Source organism: Cygnus olor, chromosome 12, assembly GCF_009769625.2.
Source record: "Cygnus olor isolate bCygOlo1 chromosome 12, bCygOlo1.pri.v2, whole genome shotgun sequence".
NCBI classification, from domain to species: domain Eukaryota; kingdom Metazoa; phylum Chordata; class Aves; order Anseriformes; family Anatidae; genus Cygnus; species Cygnus olor.
This window is the reverse complement of record NC_049180.1, coordinates 1,870,180-1,890,037: the sequence shown is the minus strand read 5'-3', so window position 1 is coordinate 1,890,037 and position 19,858 is coordinate 1,870,180. Positions and strand designations below refer to the sequence as shown.

Genomic DNA, 19,858 nt, shown 5'->3' with positions numbered 1-19,858 from the left:
GCACGAAGGGAAGGGGTCCCAGAGTCTCCCCCCACCACACACCCCCTCTGCCCCCCAGCACAACGCAGCACTGCTCACTCCCTGCCGTTTCTCTCTTCCTTTCTCCAGGTCTGGGCTGAAAGGATGTATCAGACCCCTGCTGCCACCCGGGACCCCACACCACCCTGTCCCCATCCCTGTGCCCGGCCCCGCAGGACCGTGCCATGACGGGCGGGCAGGAGCCGGCAGCAGGACGGGCAAGCGGGGCTGCGTAGCCCCCCTCCCCGGCTACCATGACCGGAGAGACCCAGCATGTTTACACCATCAGCGACGCTGAGGCCGGCCCCAAAGAGCAGGACAAGGACTTTGGCTTCGAAGGCTGCGGCGAGAAGGATGGCAGGGCGCTCGGCGGCAGCTCGCAGCCCTGCACGCCCAGCGGGGGCGAGGGGACGTCCCCCTTCCCCGCCACCAAGGACAAGGAGCCCCACAGCCAGCGGGAAGCCGTGATCCGGCCGCAGCAGGCGGGCAAGATCGACTTCAAGTCCCTCCACAACAAGCCCAAGTTCGCGGGTGAGAGCGGCTGGGGCGGCATCAAGGGCAGCCCCCAGTCCCCCCCGGGGAAGGGCAGAGCCCGCGAGCGCAGCCGGCGGGCAGGGAAGGGCGAGCGGGGCCAGCACCAGCTCTACCGGCTCAGCATCGCCAGCGCCCGCCCCAGCCCCACCATCGGCATCGCCTACCCCCAGCAAAAAGTGACCCCCCCGAAGGCACCCGAAGCCAGCCGGGCTCCCGCGGCCGGCAGCTACCGCTTCCATGTGCCCGGCGTCCCCGAGGAGGAAGAGCTGAGCTTCGGCCGCTGCTTCCCCGAGGCCGCCGCCGGCCGTACCTCCACCAACTATACCTCACCACCCGCCGGCCCCCCGCGCCCGCCCCACGGCCCCAAAGGGCAGCCCCCCGCCGGCATCCCCCTCAAGAGCCCCGGCAGCAATGGGCAGCTACATTACTTAGAGTTTCAGGCGAACGGGGCGACCTCGTGGCCCTCTCCGGAGAAGAGCTTCGCAGGTGCTAGCTACGGGGTCAAGCCCAGCTCTTTCCCCGAGGGCAGCAAGGCGGGCGGCCACGCTCTGGGCGCTTTGCCCTTCCAGTTCCCCTTCCAGCTGCTGCACGACTCGGGGAAGGAGCCGTACCGCGGCGATGCCGAGTACCTGGACGTTGCCCTCGCCGCCGGCCAGGCGGCTCACGGCGCCTTCGGCTTCCACGCGTCCCCCCGAGAGTGGCAGGAGGAGGTGCCGGGCATCGGCTCTTTCGAGGGCGCGTGCCCCCCGGGCCGGCTGTACGGCGTGCCCACCCCGCTCCTGGCCCCGCCGCCCGCCCCGCACCGCGGCCCTCTGACGTGCTACAAGGGCAGGAGCGAGCATCCCGCCGACCCCAGCGGTGCTCTCTCGTCCTCTGGTGCTATCGACCAAAACCCAAGCACTTTCCAAGAAAACCAAGCTGTTTTTCCGTCTAGTTTACACTCGCCTAGTGTGCCAAAGCCAGTTGGTAAGGGGCAAGCCTCAGCCAAAGACAGTGTGCCCAGCCCGCGGCTGCTGCTCCCGAGCAGCCCTCTCAGAAGGAATATGCCACCAAACTCCCTCTCCCAAGTGCACTTTCAGAGCAAAGCCTATTGCGGCTCCCCCGCGGGCAGCGCGAGCGCAGGACCTGTGCCTTTCGAGACAAGCGTTCCCACTACGGCGCCCACCCACCCCCGGCTCGTGCAAGCCTGGGAGGGCGCCGCGAAGGCATTTTCTCCCATGGACCAGAACTCAGCACCTTATTCAAACCCTGTTGGAAGCCAGTTCTCATTTGAGTGCCAGCCTGGCCCCGAGCAGAGGCAGCACAGGCAGAAAAATGCCAGGATGCCTTGGCAGCAAATACACCTCACTTCTGCGGTGCCCGGCCAGAACAGGATCGAGTTGTCGAGGCAGATGAGCAGCCAGAAGCTCCCTTTCCCCCTCGGCACGCCGGAGTGGCCGGGCAGCGGCAAAGCCCACAAAGGGCCCCCCCTAAGCAGCTCCCCAGGGTATCACGGCAAAAAGCTCCTGTCGGGAGAGAGCCTCGGGGTGCAGCATGGGGACCCTGGCTTGACGGGCGCTTTTTCTTTTGAAAATGGCAAGGACCCGGCCTCTCCCGCCTGCGACTCAAGAAGCAAAGCCCTCTTCTACAGCATGGGCCAGGCAGGGCCACCTCCTCCTCCCTCCAGGAGCTCGTCGGGCTCAGCGTTGGTCCTGCCGCCGTCAGCCTTGGTGGCCGCCTCGCCCTGCGAGTCCCCGCTGCCATCCCCTGTCCCCAACCCCACCTGCGGCAGCACCTGCTCCTCGCTCTCCCCCATGTCCAGCAGCCCGCTCAACCCCAGCTTCGAAGACGGCCAGCTGTCCGGGGCGCTCACCCCCTCGCCCTTCTTCCACCACCCCTGCCATCCCAAGGAGGGCGTCAAAACCTTCCACCCCTCCGAGGTGCTGACCTCGGGCTCGCTCCACTACCACCCCCAGGACTCCATCAAGCCCTTCCACTTCCCTCCCGACACCCTGAAGGACGACCACCTCCTGAAATGCTCCCCAGAGAGCCCATTCCACAAACCTGGCGCGGAGGTGGCCAAAAGCTGCCTGGATGGCTTGGACGGGGAGCCGCCGCCGCCGCCATACGCGTCCCATCACCTGCTGGCCGGCTCGCTCAGCAGCGCCAGCCTGGACCAGCTGGACGTGCTGCTGACCTGCAAGCAGTGCGACCAGAACTACAGCAACCTGGCCTCCTTCTTGGAGCACCGCCAGTTCTGCACATCCCACCCCGCGCCCCACGCCGAGGCCAAGGAAGCCCCCCGGGCAGCCGAGGGGCGGCGAGGGCTGCCCCCCGAGCCCCCCAAGCCCCCCGCCACCAGCGGGGCCAGCCTGCCGCTGTCTCCAGACCCCCAGGCACATTTGCTGGCGCTGAACAAGGGCGAGGAGTTTCTGCTGGATGGGGAAAGCAAGAGCGACGGCAAGGAGGATGCTCTGAAGGGTGGCCTCTTCAACGGCCTCGCCGCCAGCTCCTTGCCTCTCACGGCCTCTGACCTGGACATTGACGACGCCAAGCTGGACAGCCTGATCACCGAAGCCCTCAACGGCCTGGGCTACCAGTCGGACAACCCAGAGATCGACAGCAGCTTCATAGACGTGTTTGCCGACGAGGAGCTGACGGGCATGAAGGCCGCTGGCAGCGGGGCGTCCCACAAGGCGAAGGAAGGCCTGGCCTCGGAGAGCAAACCCAGGCACGCAGCAGCGGAGGAGAAGGAAGGTTACTGTTATGAGGACAGCCACCCGGGGGGGGAGAGGGCGAAGAGACGGGCAGGAAAGCAGCACGGCCACAAGGGGAGGGCGGCACGGAGGCTGGTGGCCCACGAGGCCGAGCGGACGGAGCCGGCAGCGGAGGAGAGGACGGCCAGGCTGCGGGTGGGCAGGAAGAACAGTGTCCCACCGGTGTCCTCCAGGTCAGCCTCCGGCCAAAAGCAGCCCAAGAAACTCAACCAGGAGCCTCAGACAAAAAGCGAGGCCGGGCCGGGCGCTGCCACCAAGAGCTCCAAGCCACCTCGGTTCTCCATGAAGGAGGGGAAGAAGCGGAAACCCCGGAGCGGGACGTGGAGCAAGGAGCTCATCCACAAGATCGTGCAGCAGAAGAACAAGCTCCACCAGCTGCACGCAAAGAGCAGCAAGCAGGCGCAGCTCCCCCTGCACAACGAGAGGCTGGAGACCCCCACCCAGGAGGGCCGGCTCCAGGAGTACGAATACGTCTCCGACTCGGAGGACGAAGGGGCAGCGTGCAGCAAGCTCCGCGGAAGGAGGAAGCGGGGGGCAACGTTTATCGGGAGAGCCAAATACAGCTTCAGCAAGAAACGCCCGGGAAGAGGCGAGAGAGCCAAAGAGAAAGATCCAGCCTGGAGCTACAGCCGGAGAAGAGACCGTCAGAAAAGGGAGGCACCGGGGCACAGGAGGGCCGCCAGTCCGGAGGCTGCCAAGAAGGGGGATTGTGCCAGCAGAGCCCGCAGGAGGAGCAGCCAGTCGTCTACGGGCAGCAATCCCAGTGCGAGTGTGGCCACCGAGGCCGGTCCCACCGATCTGGTGGGGGAGAAGGCAGCCATACTGGGGAGGAGGCGCTCGGGCAGCCCAGCACGGACACCACGGGCTGCACTCGGCCATCCCGAGGACAGGAGCCCGAAGAAGAGCCAGAAAAGCAAGGAGAACTTCTCCCGGGGAACCAGACAGGTTGGCTCAGCCAAACCTTTGCTAGCAGGCCCCAGGTCCCATTCAAGTACTGAACCTGATGCTTCTGCAGGGGACGATGCAAAGGAGGAGCCACTACCGCCAAGCCAGGAGGGGCAGCTCCCCAGCACGGCCACCTCGGGCAGGAGCCCCATCAGGCTTCCCCATAAGAAGGAGGCAGAAGAGCCCAAAGGAGCAGCAAACCAAGCAGGAGAAGGCAGCCCAAAGGCTCAGGACTCGGTGGGGCTGGTGATGGTTGGCCAGAGGCAGCAGTTTGCCCCCTACACGGGTGACACAGTGAAGTACCACGTGGAAGAGCTGATGGCTCCATCCCGGAGCGAGCCCAGCCCCAGCAGTGCCACCGCTGCCTTCTCGGGAGCGAGCAGCAAGTACGGGAAGGCACAGGGGCTCACTGATGGTGGGAAGGGCTTTGCCACACCGGCTGCCCCGTTTGGGGGCGATGCGGTGGGGATGATGCTGGCTGCCAAGGCGCCCGATCCGTATGTCAGCAGTGACAATGCCTTTTTTGATCCCAAAGGTCTTCCTGCTCACTACGATGCCAACCTCTTCTCAAAGCCCCCAGCCTTGGGGTCCTCACACATGGATGACATGTACTTGTGCCGGGAGGACATCAGCACCGGCTCCTTTGAGCAGAAGCACGCCAGCATCTCCCCCTACACTGCAGAAACCCCACAGACCAAGGTCTCCTCCCCTCTCAGCTTTGATTCCTCCTCGATTTTTGGAGAGCTTCCTGTGACTGAGTTCGATTCACCACTGTACGAGAGCGTGTCTGCTGGCAAGGATGGCTACGTGGCAGCGTTTGCCTGCCCCAGCAGTGCCCCCAGCAAGCCGCTGCCCTTTGAGCAGCCGTACCCACCATTCATGCCGGAGAAGGACTGGTCCCTGATGGAGGAGGTGGCTCCAATGCTGCCAGAAGACATGGCTCACTTCCACGGCCTGGCGGTGGACAAGCCACTCGCCAAGAAATTCCCCGAGGAGGCACCCGTGCCCCCTGCCCAGCTGTCTCTGCCACTGCCGGACAGGATAACGGATTACAACGTGGCTTTTATGAACAACATGTCCGACGACGAGCTGGAGATCAAGCGGCTGGTGACGGAGCTGGAGAGCCAGCTGCAGACCAGCAAGCTGAGCGGCGAGGCTCCCGCCGCCCCGCCGAAGGGAGAGCATCACGCTGCTGCATCCCTGCGGGGACCGGCGGCCGAGCCTTTCCCACCCCTGCCTGCTGACCAGGGGACGGGCCACCAGAAGGGGCTGTTCATGGCAGATGACCTGGGCAGCTCGAGCCTCCTGGCCACCAAAGTCTGTGCCGGGGAGAGCCTGGGGGGTGAGAAGCCGGTGGTCGCAGGTGCCCGTGGTGGCTACGCGGGAGGCAGGGAGCCCTGGCACGGACCCGCAGCGGCGTTTGGCTCGCTGGATGCTGGGATGTGCACGCCAGCCCCCTCGGATGAGTTTTGCCCCAAAGACAGCAGGGAGCAGCTGCAGGGAGTTGCAGTCACCGAGGGAAGTAGCCCCAGAAAGATGGAAAATGAGTCTTCCTCCAATAGCCCACCCAACTCCTGTGCGCCAGACCCAGCTGAGGTGCCCATCTACAGAGACCCCCCTGCAAAAAGCCCTCCTGCTGTCACCAATGCCAGGATGGTGGAGGCAACCGAAGCCAACAAGGACACCCTGCCATCCCTGCCATGCAAACACGGTGCAGAGAGCTTCCCTGTGCCAGGGAAACCAAGTGAGCGCTTTGGTGATGCTGCAGAGCTGGAGAAGTTCAACGCCCATCTTCCAAACCATAAACCTGAGCTCGGCTTCCGGCCTGGTCCGGCCACAGCCATGGACCTCGCCTTTTCACCTCACGTCAAAGAGGTCCCGGATGCAGAAGAAAGACCCTTCGGCAAGTCCAAGGAACCCCAAATGGTGAAAAATGTCGTGGACTTCAAGGGGGATGGCGGTGGATCTGCGTTACTGGAAGAAGCAGGGGAGAGGAAGAGCCCCACAGCCTTGCCGGCCCCCGGGCACGGCGACAAAGCCAGCAAGCACAAAGCTCTGCTCTTTCACATGCTGAGCCTGCCCAAGGAGAGCAGCTGCAGCTCCCAGAGGACATCAGCCACCCAGGATGCCAACCCACTGCAGCAGCTCCAGCTCTTCGTGGCGCGGACGGTGAAGAGCAACGAAGAGGAGCTGTTGATGCCCTGCTTCCCCGTGCTGCTGGCCCCCGGCCACCCCCCTGCCACCAGCAAGGGCCAGCCAGAGCAGAAAGAGGAGAGTGGTGATGGTGAAAGTCAGGCGTATCGCCCTGCCCCAGGGGAAGGGGATGTCCCTGTCATGGGCAATGCAGAAAGCATTGCTGCCCCAGCTAAAGAGGCTGTGCCATTCCCCGGTGCCTGCAGGCAGCTGGAGCCGTTCAGTGCAATGGGCTCCTACAGTGCAAGACTATCCACGTTTGCTGGCCCGGAGCTGCAAAATAATGTGGCGGAGCTGCAGCACTTAGCAAATGAAGACGAGGAGCCAAATGACATTAATATCCGTGCAGATGGTGCTTCCCAAGAGCAAAATGACCTCTCGCCACTCAAAAACACAGCGGTGACCCCACCGCCAGGGCAAGGAAAGAAAGCTGATCAGCTCGTGGAAGAGCAGGAGCATAAAGATAAAAACAAAGTGGCCTTGGCATTTAAAACACATGAGCAATCCCATTTAAGCTGTGGTTTGATGGAGAAAGAAACGCTGGGCAGTGCAACATCAGCGGGGCTGGGAACAAACGAGGCTGAACGCAGAGCGTGGTGCCGGGGAGCTGACCGGGACGTGCAGACACCAGGATCTGTGGGCACAGGCAGTGCCCCCGCCAGCCCCACCAGCATACTCAGTCCCTCCAACGAGCCCCACGTGCATCCCCGTTTGTTGCAGGACACAAAAGTAAATGCAAAGGTTCCCAGAGAAGGAAATGGTAAGAAAAAGTCCCTCAACGGCTGTCATTATGCAAGTGAATCTCTGGCCAGCCTCCCCTCGCAGATGGGTTTTTCTCACCCCAACTACTTGCAGAATGGTGGGACCGAGGGCGGAGAATCCCCCAGCTTCAGCAGTCAGCTCTCAGAAGAAAATAAATTCAGCAAGTCCCCGCTGAACGCCTCGAGCTCATTCCTCGTGGCGAGATTTCCTCCTGAGGCCGATGGCAATCACACCCACCACCCCACCCCGAGCCCAACAGAACAAGGGACATGGAACAGGACCTCTGCTTTTCCTCCCCCCCTGCATCACTGTGGGGCCACGCCAACAGAGGCAGGTGGGGATGGTCACCACCGCTCCCCTGAAGGTGTTTTGGGAAGCTACGGACCGCCTGAAAGAGAAGGGATGGCGAGAGCCTGCGCTCCTCTGCGCGCTGATGCCCTGGTGGGCTCTGCCGTGGATGGTGCCCAGGAGCCATGCAGGAAGGATGGCTCGCCTCCCTGCTCGCCTTTCAGCCACAAAGGGGGTGGGAAGGAGGGACCCGAAACCGCCGGTGCCGTGCTGCCAGGATCTCATTTTAGAGAAAACCAAGCGTGCGCCGTCACCGACATGGTCATTAACTCCATTCCTCCAGAAACGCAAAATTACCCAACCCAACCCGCGACAGATCTTCTGCTGTTCACAGAAAGAGAGGTGAACCTAAATCAGGAGAAAAAGCTTGAGAACTGCTGTGATGATGGAAATAAGCATCGGAATGAACCAGAGGCTTTGTCCAATGGTTTTGTTGTTCAGGAGGTGCCAGCTGCTGTCTGTAGAGGGCTTAAAAGGACGGGAGATCTTGGTCCTGCTGAATCAAATGGCCACCAGCCTTCAGAGGCAGCAGAGGTGAGAACTGGTGATCTTTCCAAAACCACAGAGATCGGAGAAAAGAGTTTAGAAGGGGAGAAACCCAAGAGCCACAGGGCTGAGCACAGTGGAGAAGCTGTGAGTTGCGTGTTAAATAACATGGGCCAAGGAGAGGGCAACACACGTCACAGCACTCCAAGCCCTTCCCAAAATGAAATGCAGAAAGAAAAGAAGCCCAACGGGGTCCAGGTCACCTGCGACATTTGTTCAGCCTCCTTCCGCTCCAAGCCCGGCCTGACCCGGCACAAAGCTGTCAAGCACCAGGTGAAGCCCGGCAAGACTTCCAGGTCCACCTTGATTCCTGCGGATGAGACATCGAGGGCAGCCCAGAAGGTCTCCAGAAGGAGCCTGAAGGCTGTCAAAGAGAAAACCTGCAGCTCCCAGGTGCCACCCGCTGCTGAACAAGCGTCCAAGAAAATATGCACAGGCCTGGAGAAGGAGCCCAGCACGCAGATGCAGGAGGTGGTGAGCAGAGTGCTCAGCGACCTCAGCGTGATATCCCTCGAGGTGTCCCAGGAGCTGCACCGCACGCGTGTTGCGCACAGGGAGGTGAAGGCCAAAGGGCAGCACGCAGAGACGGGGGCAGGCGAGATGGCAGCGGGGACGCCGGACCCAGGCAGGCAAGGCAGGAAGGGAGAGAAGGGCAGGAGGAGCCAAAGCAAAGATCCCGGAGGGGTAAACGGCAATTCTGAGAAGAAGCTGAACAGGAAAGTGAGGCGAAGGAAAGCAAAGGCATTTCCCAACAGACATGAGCCCGATGGTCCGCCTGAGCTGGGGAAGAATTCAGGTCCTGCCCCTGCTGCCCTCAGCCCCAGCCTGCCCACTGTCACGGAGGGCCTGCATGAGCCAGGCAGGTGCATTTCAACAGAGGAACCCAACTCATCCCCTCCAAAAGCGAAGCAGTCCCCGTGCACAGCCGAGCTCGCAGAGGACCCAGGCAAAGGGATGGTGCCTTCAGAGGAGGTCATGAAGGAGCCAGTAACGGGCACAGCTCCCTGTCCCGCGGGGAAGAAAGATCCAAGTGAAGCAGAAAGCACGCAGGCTTGCAGAGCGTGGGTTAGCGGGTTTGTGAAGCAAGTGGAGGAGGGACTGGGTGAGGTAGGCGAGGAGCAGCACTGCGGTGCCGATGGCACGGAGGAGATGGAGGCTGAGACAGGAGGCAGTTCGGGAGGCAGCGGCTCTGGGAAATGGAGCGGTGTCCCAGGGGGTCTCAAATCACCTTCCCCAGGGGTACCATCGGTGGACACAAATGATTTGGAAACCCCCCAAAAGGCTCCCACGCATGGGGCTCTGCAGCCCCCACCGGTGTCCAGCCCTGCTCCCACGGAGCCGAAGCGCTGGGCGAAGGCAGAGCTGCCGCCGAGCAGGGAGCACCACGGGGACAATGCGGCCACCTCCGACCTCCAGGGCTTGTTTGACGACGATCCCACGTTCTCCCAGCTGTTCCCCCGGGACGACCAGCTCATCCGGAGGAAGTGCACGCGGGTGTATGGGAAGCGCAGCAAGAAGCCCAAGCCTGTCACTGAGGTGAGCCTCCGGCCGGCGGGTGCCATCGACCTCTTCTCCATCCGACTGGCGTCCGACCTCAGCGACACCGGCTCCTTCTGTGTCACCAGAGAGGACCCCTGCGAGTACGAAACCATCTCCGTCGACGACGCCTTGATGCTGAACATGTGTCACGGCAGCAAGGCGAAGAGCGGGGAAGCAGGTCCCGGTGGATCCACAAGCACAGCACTGCGGTCGGACAGCGAGAAGGCCAGCCCTGGGAGAGATGTCACTGACCTGGAGGACAATGTGCTAACTTTCTTGTGCCAGAACAGCCACATGGACAACGGCCCCAGCTTGAGCATCTGGGCGGGTCTGGAGAAGGAAGGAGAGAGCCTGTCCGCTGAGGAGATGTTTGAGGCTTCGGTGGGCCTGGAGAATGAGCACTCGCTCGGAGAAACGAGCTCCGAACCCCCCGACCTGGCGGAGGAGCCCTACGACGGCAAGAGCAGCGAGGATTCAGACTCCCCCGAATTCCACACGATTGACATCGAGATGCTGAATGCCAAGCTGAAAATGAGGGACGTGTGCTTCTTCGGTTCTTGCGAAGAGCTTCCTGGCAGCAGGGACGATGATGCTTCAAGCTTCAAGCCGAAGCCGGGGCAGCACAGCAAGCACGGCAGAAGTAAGCTAGAAGATGGGAAGCTGGGCAAAAACCGCGGCGACATCACCGTCAAGGCCAAGGACAAGCAGTACAAGTGCAAAGTCTGCTTCCAGTGGTTCCTGACGTTGGGGGAGCTGGACTTCCACAAGCTCACCCACAACCCCTCCCCGCCGCCCACCTGCTACATGTGCGTCCAGCGCAAGTTCAGCTCCCGGGAGCAGCTGAGGGACCACCTGAAGGAGAAGCACGCCAAGAACAAGGCCGGCCTGTGGGCCTGCGGGATGTGCCTGAAGGAGATTTCCGATGTCTGGATGTACAACGAGCACCTCCGCGAGCACGCCACCCAGTTCGCTCGCAAGGGGCAAGCGCAGAAGTCCGTGATGGGCCTGCCGGCCTGCTTCGGTGAGGACAACGATGCTGTCACCCAATTCCTCAACACCATCATGTGTCGGAAGCCCAGCAGGTCCTCCCGGCACGCCGAGCCCAGCAGCAAGCACACGCCTAGCAGGGAGAGCAGGAGCCCCAGGGAGCTGCCTCCGGAGCAGGAGGCCAAGGCAGTGAAAGAGCCTTCGGAGAGCAGCGTCAAGGTGAAGCCTCCTGCACCAAGCTCCTCCAAAGCATCTGCCAGTCCGTCTCCGGAGCACCCAGCAAAAAGCGAAGGCACCCCGAAATCTGTCCCCATGCACCCAGACTGCAAGGATCCTTCCAGGGACTGTCATCACTGCGGCAAGCAGTTTCCCAAGCCCTTCAAGCTGCAGCGGCACTTAGTGGTGCACAGTCTGCAGAAGATTTACCTGTGCCACAAGTGCCCGATGTTCTACCAGGAGACCAAAGAGCTTCGAAACCACCTCAGCCAGGAGCACGGGATAGTGGAGGAGCAGGAGATCAAGCACACCACGCTGTACGCCTGCGAGCTCTGCGCGGACGTCATGCACGTTATCAAGAAGTCCTTCATCTGCAGCATGTGCAACTACACCTTCTCCAAGAAAGAGCAGTACGACCGGCACATGGAGAAGCACCTTGCGGGCAGCAACAGGACTTTCAAATTCAGAGGGGTCATGAGGCCCGGCGCTGCCTCCAGGGAGGGCAGGGAGAAGGTGAGGGAGGACGGCGTGCCGCCGAGCAAGAAGAGGAAGGTTGCTCCCCACGGCACCTCGCCAGTCCACCTGGCCCACGCTGGTGACCTGCAGCTGGTGGAGGCTGTGAGCCCCAGCCTCCAGCCTCCTTCTGACCCCTTCCCTGTAGCACCCCGGGACCCGGCGGCACCTCTGCCCCAACCCCCCGTGAAAACCGAAGACCTTGTGGGTGACTTCTCCGACCTCCTGGCGGAGATGGAGAAATCCCAGTTTGACACCCTGCCGCCTCCACCCTGCCTCTCCCCGTCTTTGCCGCAGGCTGCGGCCAGCGGTGCCGAGCTCGGCCACATCGCTGCCCTCTCCATCGAGGAGCTGGAGAAAGGAGCGTTTGATGGGAAACCACTTCCTTTCCTGGACTCGCCCGGGTTTAGCATGGACCTTGCTGGGTTAGCATGCAACCAAGCCACAGACCAAAAGCTGTCTCCTCCACACCTCACCGAGAAATGCGGCTACGCCGATGCCCATAAAAGAACAAGTGTAAGCAACAAAGACGAATATACAGCGGGGGGGTTGGGAAACCCTGATGCAGCCACCGATGCCGTGGATGGGATCCCATTTCTCCAGCTTGCCAAGAAGGTCTCGGAGCTTCCTTCCCAGGGGGCAGAGGCTCCACCGGCCAAGGAGGCCCACAGGACGCAGTGGGGCACCCCCAGTGCCAGCGAGGCCTCTTCTTGGGAAGGCGCATCCAAAGCCACTTCTCCGGAGGCTGCCCAACAGCCCCTGCCCCTGAAGGACAAGACAGCATCACCTGCACTGAATAGGGCTGCCAAAGATTCAGCCCCGCAGAAGAAAACCACAGGGAACCAGTCTGGTGGTGAGGCTGCTCCCGAGGAGGGCCAGCAAGGTGGTGCGGTGAAGGACAAATCAGTGCCTGATGCCAGCACCAAGGAGAGCAGCGCTGGCACCAGGGACCACGGTGGCAACCCAAGCAGATCCTCCGGCCACCAGCTCCGAGGAGATTCTGCCGGCCACGCGGGCAAGCTTCACCTCAAGAGGAGGAAAGAGCACAAGTCCCTGAGCCACCGGTGCAGCGCCGGCTCCCGGGAGAACATGGAGGGAGACGGGAAGAAGAAGAAAGGCCGGGCGCCGGGCCCGGGCAGGAGCGAGAGCAGCGGCGAGCTGAAGCGCGCCGACTGGAGCATCGCCGAAACTCCTGCCCTGTCCCCGGGGAGGAGGGATGCTCACGGCAACAGGCTGCTGCCCAGGCCCAAGATGGGCACCCAACTGAAGAAGGTAGTCCTGGACGCTTGCAACCAGAAGAAGGGGGAGCTGCGGCACGCCAACGGCGACGTGCGGCGCAGGAAGGCCATTCTGGGGAAGAGCCTGCACCAGGTGCTGGCCAAGGGCACGGCGCCGGCCCCGCGCGGCTCCTTGCACGGCCCGCGCCCCGCGCGCGGCACCAAGCCCGCCGGCTCGGCCAGCTACCGCACCGCCGAGTCCCAGAACAACCTGCTCAGCCAACTCTTCGGGCAGAAATTAACCAGCTTTAAGATTCCTTTAAGAAGAGATACTTCAGAGTAATTTATGGAAGTGACTTACAGTGATCCGCAGCTGCTTTCACGGGGTTTGCAAGGGGAAAATTATCAAAGCATTAAATTCGTTTGTGTAGCATGATTTTTCTGTCTAGCTTAAATGAACTTGCACTGCAGCCTCTGTGAAATAGTTTGCTTTGTGTCTACTAATCTACTTTAATTCACCTGATTTATCATGCAAATGCTAGAACTTTGATGTTGCTGATGATTTTCATGAACTGAAATTGTAATCGCTTTGGGCAGACTGAATCGTCAAGAGCAAATGCTTTATTGCAGAAGTGCTGAGGTTATAAGGATACTTGCAAATCTCAGACCCTTTTGAGACTGTGTCTGTGTTATCTTTGTACAAAGTACTTGAAGAGATGAACTTCATTCCGTAGACGTCTTATTCATAAGGTGCAGTACACTGTAGAAAGCAAATTTTTTTTTTGAAGATTTTGCACAAATAATCCCGTACAATTCATTTAATTGGGAGCTGGCCTAAGAGATGATACAATTAAAAAAATAATAATAAAAATTAAATTAAGCATCAAGTGTCCCATATTTTGACAGCCATCCCTAAGAATTTGTTTCTACGTCGTCAGGAGAATACCGAAGCAGCCGGCAGGCTGTCCAAGCGCTGCCGCCGTCGCTGCCGTCCTTTGACCACTGTAGGTGATGTGCACGGAGGAGAGCTGCCACCGCTAGCAAACTGCACCTTGACACTTGTGACAAACTCTTGTTTTTTAGTTGTTGTTTTTTTTTTTTGGGGGGGGGGTTGTTTTTTTGTTGTTGTTTTTGTTCGTGTGGGGTTGTTTATTTTATTTTTTTTTTGCGCAACGACAAAACTGTGCCAACTTACCGCACCGCAACGGTACTGTCCGAGTGCCCTCAACGGTATAACTTCTAAAACTATCTTACTGTATTGAGTTAGTGGCTATATAGGTATCCGCTTTTTACTATGCAGTTACTGGTGCTATTCTTATTTTGTAATGTGAATACAGACTTCCTTGATCGAAAAAAATAAATAAATAAATAAATAAAAGGGAACCGTTAGGAAGTAGCCGTTACCTGTAAGAGAAAACAAAGCAGGAAAATCAAAGGTTAGGGAAAATCCTGTATGCTGGTACTCCGTAGTGTCGCGAAGGTTACGTCACGCCGGACAAGCACGTTATACAACCGAACTTCTGAACCGGAAAGTAATCTCAGGTGCAAACGAGGACATGGAAGATAACTAAATACTATTGAAATACTCCCAAGTCAAGGAGGTGAAGTAATGCACTGATGTGATATGAACAGTCAGAGTACTTTGCGTCTGTCCTGCAATTTTTTTTTGTTTTGTTTTGTTTCAGATTTAAAAGGAAAAAAAAAAAGAGGCTTTATTCTGTTAATATGTACCTTTACGATTCTTTGTATTGTATAAAAATATTGTAGGTAATTTACCTTGGGTGCAATGTGTTATGTCAAAAGTTTTTATTTTGATATTTTGTCAGAGAAGCAGAGAGAGAGCAGGAAACGCCATTTTATGATGTTGTATGTGTGCTTTTAAAGTGCCTCTTTAATATTGTTAAATAAAGTATGAGATGAAAATATGGGGTGGTACTGTAAAATCATACATGATTAATCTTTTCAAATATATTCCAATATTTTCACAGAAATTCCCTGTCTTGTGTGGCGTTTGTGGGCTCCTTCTCCCCGGCTGTGCTGGCAGAGCCTGACCCCGGCCCTGCAGCCCTGTTCTTGGCCCCTTTCCTGACCCGACCACGATGCTGCCAGTGCAGCAGGCGGACGCTTTGCACATTTTTGTGGTGTCCCGTGGGAACAGGAGGGCTTGGTGCCTCCGCCATCAGATTGCAATAATCTGCAGAGATGCAACTGGAAGCGTGAATCTCCAAGCAGCTCTGCAGCAGGGCCCTCAGCTGCAGCTTGGATTTTAAAGCTCTTCCCGACAGCACACGCTGCAGGTGCGCGCTCCGTCTGTCATTTATTTAGCCCCAGCAGAAACTCGTTCCCATTTTCCATCGCCCATGGACATGACCCCACGGTGCCCGTCCCCAGCGCCCTCACACCCTGGTCGCCACCACGGGGACATCTGCACCGTGGCCAGCAGACCCCGCTGACATTTCCCTTCCTCCTATACAAGCACCCCATTGCATTTCACACCTCAGCTGTGATACAGCCCTGTGGGTGCCTTATCCAGGGGGGGGCCCAGCTTGGTCAGCCCCAATTTGTCCTCGAGCTGACCTCTGCCGCGCTGCGCTGAGGTCTGGAGGTAGGAGGCTGACACAAAGCCGGGCATATTATATTCTTTAATTACTGTTGCAATCATAACATTTAAACGCTGTCAATGAGAGATAGCTCATAACCGCGGGCTAGAATCCTTGCCACTTGGGGCTTGTAACTAAAACTGCAGGATTAATTTGATTAATTGATAGAATTATTTTCCAAACTACTCTTTTGTTTATGGAGGCTTAAAATGCTTGCCGCCTGCACCCTCCTGGTGTGTTGCAGAGTGGAGATAAAGCGGCTGAAAATAATTAGTATGGCTTAATTTAGGGAAAAAAATAACCTCAAAAGAATTTTGCAGAAAATTTAAAGCAGCACATTTTACTTTGTTTTGGCAGGAAATATTATGGAGTTGGAAATGGGACTTTTATGTTTTCTCTCTCCTATATTTCACCAGGGCTGCAGCCCTACCGGGGAGAGGAGTATTTCACTCCGGTTTGCTGCTGCAGCTCTCCCACACCCCCAGCTCCATAACGTGGGCACCTGGAGGACAAAATCCCACCGGGAGTAACAGGTTTGCGGTGGGCAGGGTGCGGGGATGCCATTTGGAAGCAGCCCCAACCTTCCCCCTGCATGCCCTGAGCAATGCCCACCCCAGGCACCGCTCCCGCCGAACGCTGCCGCAAGCCCCAGCGCCAGCCCAGCATCCTCCCCGCAGCTCCCCATGCTGCTAAAGCCACAGCCGGAATATTTAATTCTTCTTTTTGCCTTCCAAGCTGGGAGGTGGAAAAAAATCCCCCCCGCTTCCATCAGCTCCTAAAGCCCTGGAGTTTGCTGAGTGTTGCATTTATCCGCGCACGTCGCCGTTGACACTTGGAGGATTGCAAGGCCCCCACCAGTGTAATGCCAGCAAGGAAGGACGAGCCCTGCTGCTCCTCGCTGCTGTGGCTTTTTTCCAGCTGCTGTTTGTTCTTAAAGCCCCCCCAAACCCAGCTGCCCTTTCTTCTAAGCCCCACGCCCAAGTTTCCGAGCTGTAAGTGCTTTAAGCCTCTCCGCCGTGCCGGGCAGATAACGGGATCCACCATGGTTGTCACGCTGCTAGCAGGGGCTGGAGATTTTTTGAGTCGCTCTTGAGTCAAATCTGGCCGTTCCTTGCACAGCAGTAATTTAAATCCTGGCCCCCACACTCCTCTTGCAGGGGACACGTGCACCCGCTGCCTCCTGCACCGGCTCAAGGGTGCAAATTGAAAATGTGGAAGCGAGCGGGATGGGGGCGCGATGCTCCCCATGTGCCAGCTCTGGAGATGTGGCTTTAAGGGCCAGGGAAACTGGGGAGGGTTTCAAAGGGAATTTTCCTGGGGATGAAACCAATAGGAAAAATAAAAAATTAAAAAAAAAAAAAAAAACACCAAAAAAAAAAAAAAACAGCATCAAGAAATCATGGAGCCCTAAAATATCCTGAGTTGGAAGGGATGCACAAGGATCATCGAGCCCAACCCAAACCCCAGCCTTGAATTTGGGCCTTGCAGCATCAGGGGCGGGAGAGTTTGTCTGCACACTTCCCCTGGCCTTCGACACCCCCCAGGAGCAACGGGCACTATTTCTTTGCGCCCTGCCACCGCCCGGCAGCAGGTGACGAGTGGCAGCAGGGCCAGCTGCGCGCACCGGTAGGTGGCAGGGCCCGCCCGGCACCCAGCCCTGCGGGGGCACCCCGGATGCAATTCCTCCCTTTTAGGACAAAACAAAACAAAAAAGCCTAAAATATGACTTTTTGCAGCTGTTCCTGCAGCCCCAAGCACAGCCCTGCTGTGCCACCGGCCGGCGCAGCTCCCACGGGTGCCCTGCACCTCTCGGGGTGCCCAGCGCAGCACCCAGCGCCGCAGCCGCCCGCCCCCCGGCCCTAAAATATGGCCGAGGCAGCGCCTCGCCTTTTTCCATTTACATTCCTCCGCCGACACATCCTCTCCCCGCGTCTCTAATAATATCGCCCCAGATTAATTGGCACTAATACAAATGTACACAGCTCCATAAAAAGATGTCACCTCGCGCACAATGGGGGAAACGGCTGCCGGCGCATTATCTCTGCTCTGCAGGCATGTAATTCACTCCTCGGGAAAACACGCTATTTATTCTGTTACCCTATAACAATCTCTCTGCAAACACAACGGGATGGGGGGGAGGGAAAAAAAAAAAAATACGAGCCACCCACGAGGAGATGTGGTGCTGTCACCGGCACCCAGCCCTGCGCCACGGCGGGTGGCACCCACGCAGGGGCACCCGTGGGTCCCCACGTGGGGCGATGGGGCAGGGAGATGCTCGGGGATGGTCCAGCAGCGTGGATCCAGCCCTCAGTCCTACATTTTCTGAAGCGATTGCAAATTCTCGGGCCTCGGGGGGATCTCGGAGGGCTTGGGAGGGTGCCAAGGAGCTAATTAAAAGGACACTGGCGAGGAATGCGCAAGGGTGAGGACTGACTGCAACCTGTTTGTCCCTGGGGCAGGGCTGGTGCTGCAGGCAGCCTCTGGCACGTTTTTTTTTTGGCCAGTTGGAGGGGTTTTTGGCTGGTTTGAGGGGTTTTTGGCTGGTTTCAGGGGGTTTTGGCCACTCGTTGTAGAGCGAGAGGCAGCCACTTGGTGCCCAACCCCATTTGCGCACGCTCGTCCCCCACCACAGCCCCACGGATCCGTGTGTTTGTTGGCGTGCGTTTAACACCTGGTCTGATTTTTTTTATTATTTTTGGTAGTCCTTTGGGGACCCAGGAGTTGGACTCAATGATCCTTGTGGGCCCCTTCCAACTCGGATATTCTATGATCCTATGACAACCCCATGAACTGAAGGGTTTGCCCAAAGGTCTCCCCAGGAGGATGCGGCGCGAGCCAGAGCCCTCGGCTACCCGGCATCAGTGCTGAGCCTCAGGGGTGCACCCAAGGGTGCCAGCCCCAGCGCCCTGACCCCAAAACAACAAATGAAACCCCCCCAAGATGGCTTTGGGGAGCAGAACCCCCAATACCGCAGGGGTTCACCTCCAAGCAGAGCCGAAGCAGAGGACGGGCAGCACCCGGTGTCACGGCCCCGCAAGGACGTGCGCGGGCGCTCGGCGGCATTACGCACATGGCAAGGAATAGCAAGGCACTGGCAGCAGAGCCACCGGCCCCGAGCTCTGGCGGTCTCCAGGTCTGCAGCTCGGGCCCAAACGAGGTGAAACCACCCCGCACGCCTCGCTGGGACTTTTGGGGGTGGGCAGACAACGGGCGCAGAGCGAGCCCTTCTCTTCCGCTGCACCGCCCGCCCTCGCCGGTTTCTCTCTTACCCCTGGAACTCTTCTTAATTCCTAACTTAATTTCTTTTGACATCCTCATTGCCGGCTTGACCTCTTTACTGGAATCATGTGCCGCTTAAAACTCATTATCCCACCATTGAAACAGGAAGCTAATTAAAAACCCTTTAAAAAAAAGAGGGGAAAAAAATGATAGAGGAAAAAAAATGAGAAGGAAAAAAAAAAGCACACCCAGCGTTCAGGGGTGTACAGAGAGGGGACATGGCCAAGCTGCCGTGCCGTGCCGTGCCGTGCCGTGCCGTGCCATGCCATCAAGGGCTCCCGCAGAGTCCCAAGAGGCACTAACCCGGGAGCAGCGGTCCCAGCAAAGCCCCCCCCATGCCGAGGGTTGGGTTTGGCCCCATTTTTTGGTTACCCCTGAGAGCAAAAACGTTCGGGTCGCGGCCCCAACCCCGAGCAGCTCCCGTTGGCCGTGGGTTTTGGCCCCTCCACCCTCGCAAAGCTGGATCTGAAGGTGGGAGAGGCAGATGGGGAACTGTGGGGGCGCCGAATTTCGGGGGGCAGCACCCTGCAGAGCAGCACCCCGCAGGCACCCCAAGGGTCCCAATGCAAAAGGGGACAGGGCAGAGCAGGATGGGGCCCCCTGTGTGCTAGGTCCCCTCTGTGCACCCCTAGGTGGGGGGTCCTGGGTGGGCTTGGGGTCCCTTGCGGAGCTCAGTGGCTCCAAAGGGGAGCTGGAGACCCCAAAGTGTGTGTGTGTGTGGGGGGGGGAGGGTCAGGACCCCTGGTGCACCCCAGAAGGGGTAACCGGGGAGGGGCTGGGATCCCATGGGGGGCACCGGGGTCCCAGAGGATGCTCTGAGGACCCCAAAATGAGGTCAGGACCCCAAATTGAGGGGGCTGGGGGTCACAGAGGATGCTCTGAGGAGCCAAAAATGAGGTCGGTACCCCAAATTGGGGGGGCTGGGGTCCCACAAGATGCTCTGAGGGCCTAAAAAGGAGGTCAGGACCCCAAACTGGGGGGACTGGGACCCCAGAGGATGCTCTGAGGACCCCAAAAGAGGGTCGGGACCCCAAAATGAGGTGGGGACCCCAAATTGGGGGGGGGGGCTGGGATCCCACAGCAGGGCCGTGGGGACCCTGCGGGGGGGGGGGTGAGGGCCCCAAAAAGGGGACCCCTACAGGGGGGTGCAGGCCATGCTGGGGGGGGGGGGGGCAGAACCCCCGAGGGGAGGGGCCGAACCCCCCTGCCCGCTCCCGCCGCCGCCCCCGCCCCCTCCGCGCCGCGCGCCCCGCCCCGCGCCGCGCGCGCCGGCTACGCCATCCGGTGGGCGTGGCCGGCGGGGAGGGGAGGGGGGGAGGAGGGGAGGAGGGGAGGGGGCGGGGAGAGCGGGCAACAGCCTATGAGCGGCCGCGGCGGCGGCCGGCCCCGCCCCCTCGGAGGGCTG

The 19,858-nt window shown here is 59.3% G+C and overlaps 1 protein-coding gene across 12 annotated transcripts in view; it reads left to right on the top strand.

The window, feature by feature from the left end:
* Positions 1–16,327, top strand: part of ZNF469 (zinc finger protein 469) — a 228,773-nt gene extending 212,446 nt beyond the window's left edge. For all 12 annotated transcript variants that reach the window (XM_040571504.1, XM_040571502.1, XM_040571506.1 and 9 more), the window contains one exon: positions 109–16,327. In XM_040571504.1, the coding sequence (XP_040427438.1) occupies positions 273–12,917 (12,645 nt within the window). In that variant the 5' untranslated portion in view covers positions 109–272 and the 3' untranslated portion in view covers positions 12,918–16,327. The remainder of the gene's footprint in view (positions 1–108) is intronic.
* The last annotated feature ends 3,531 nt before the right edge of the window (positions 16,328–19,858 follow it).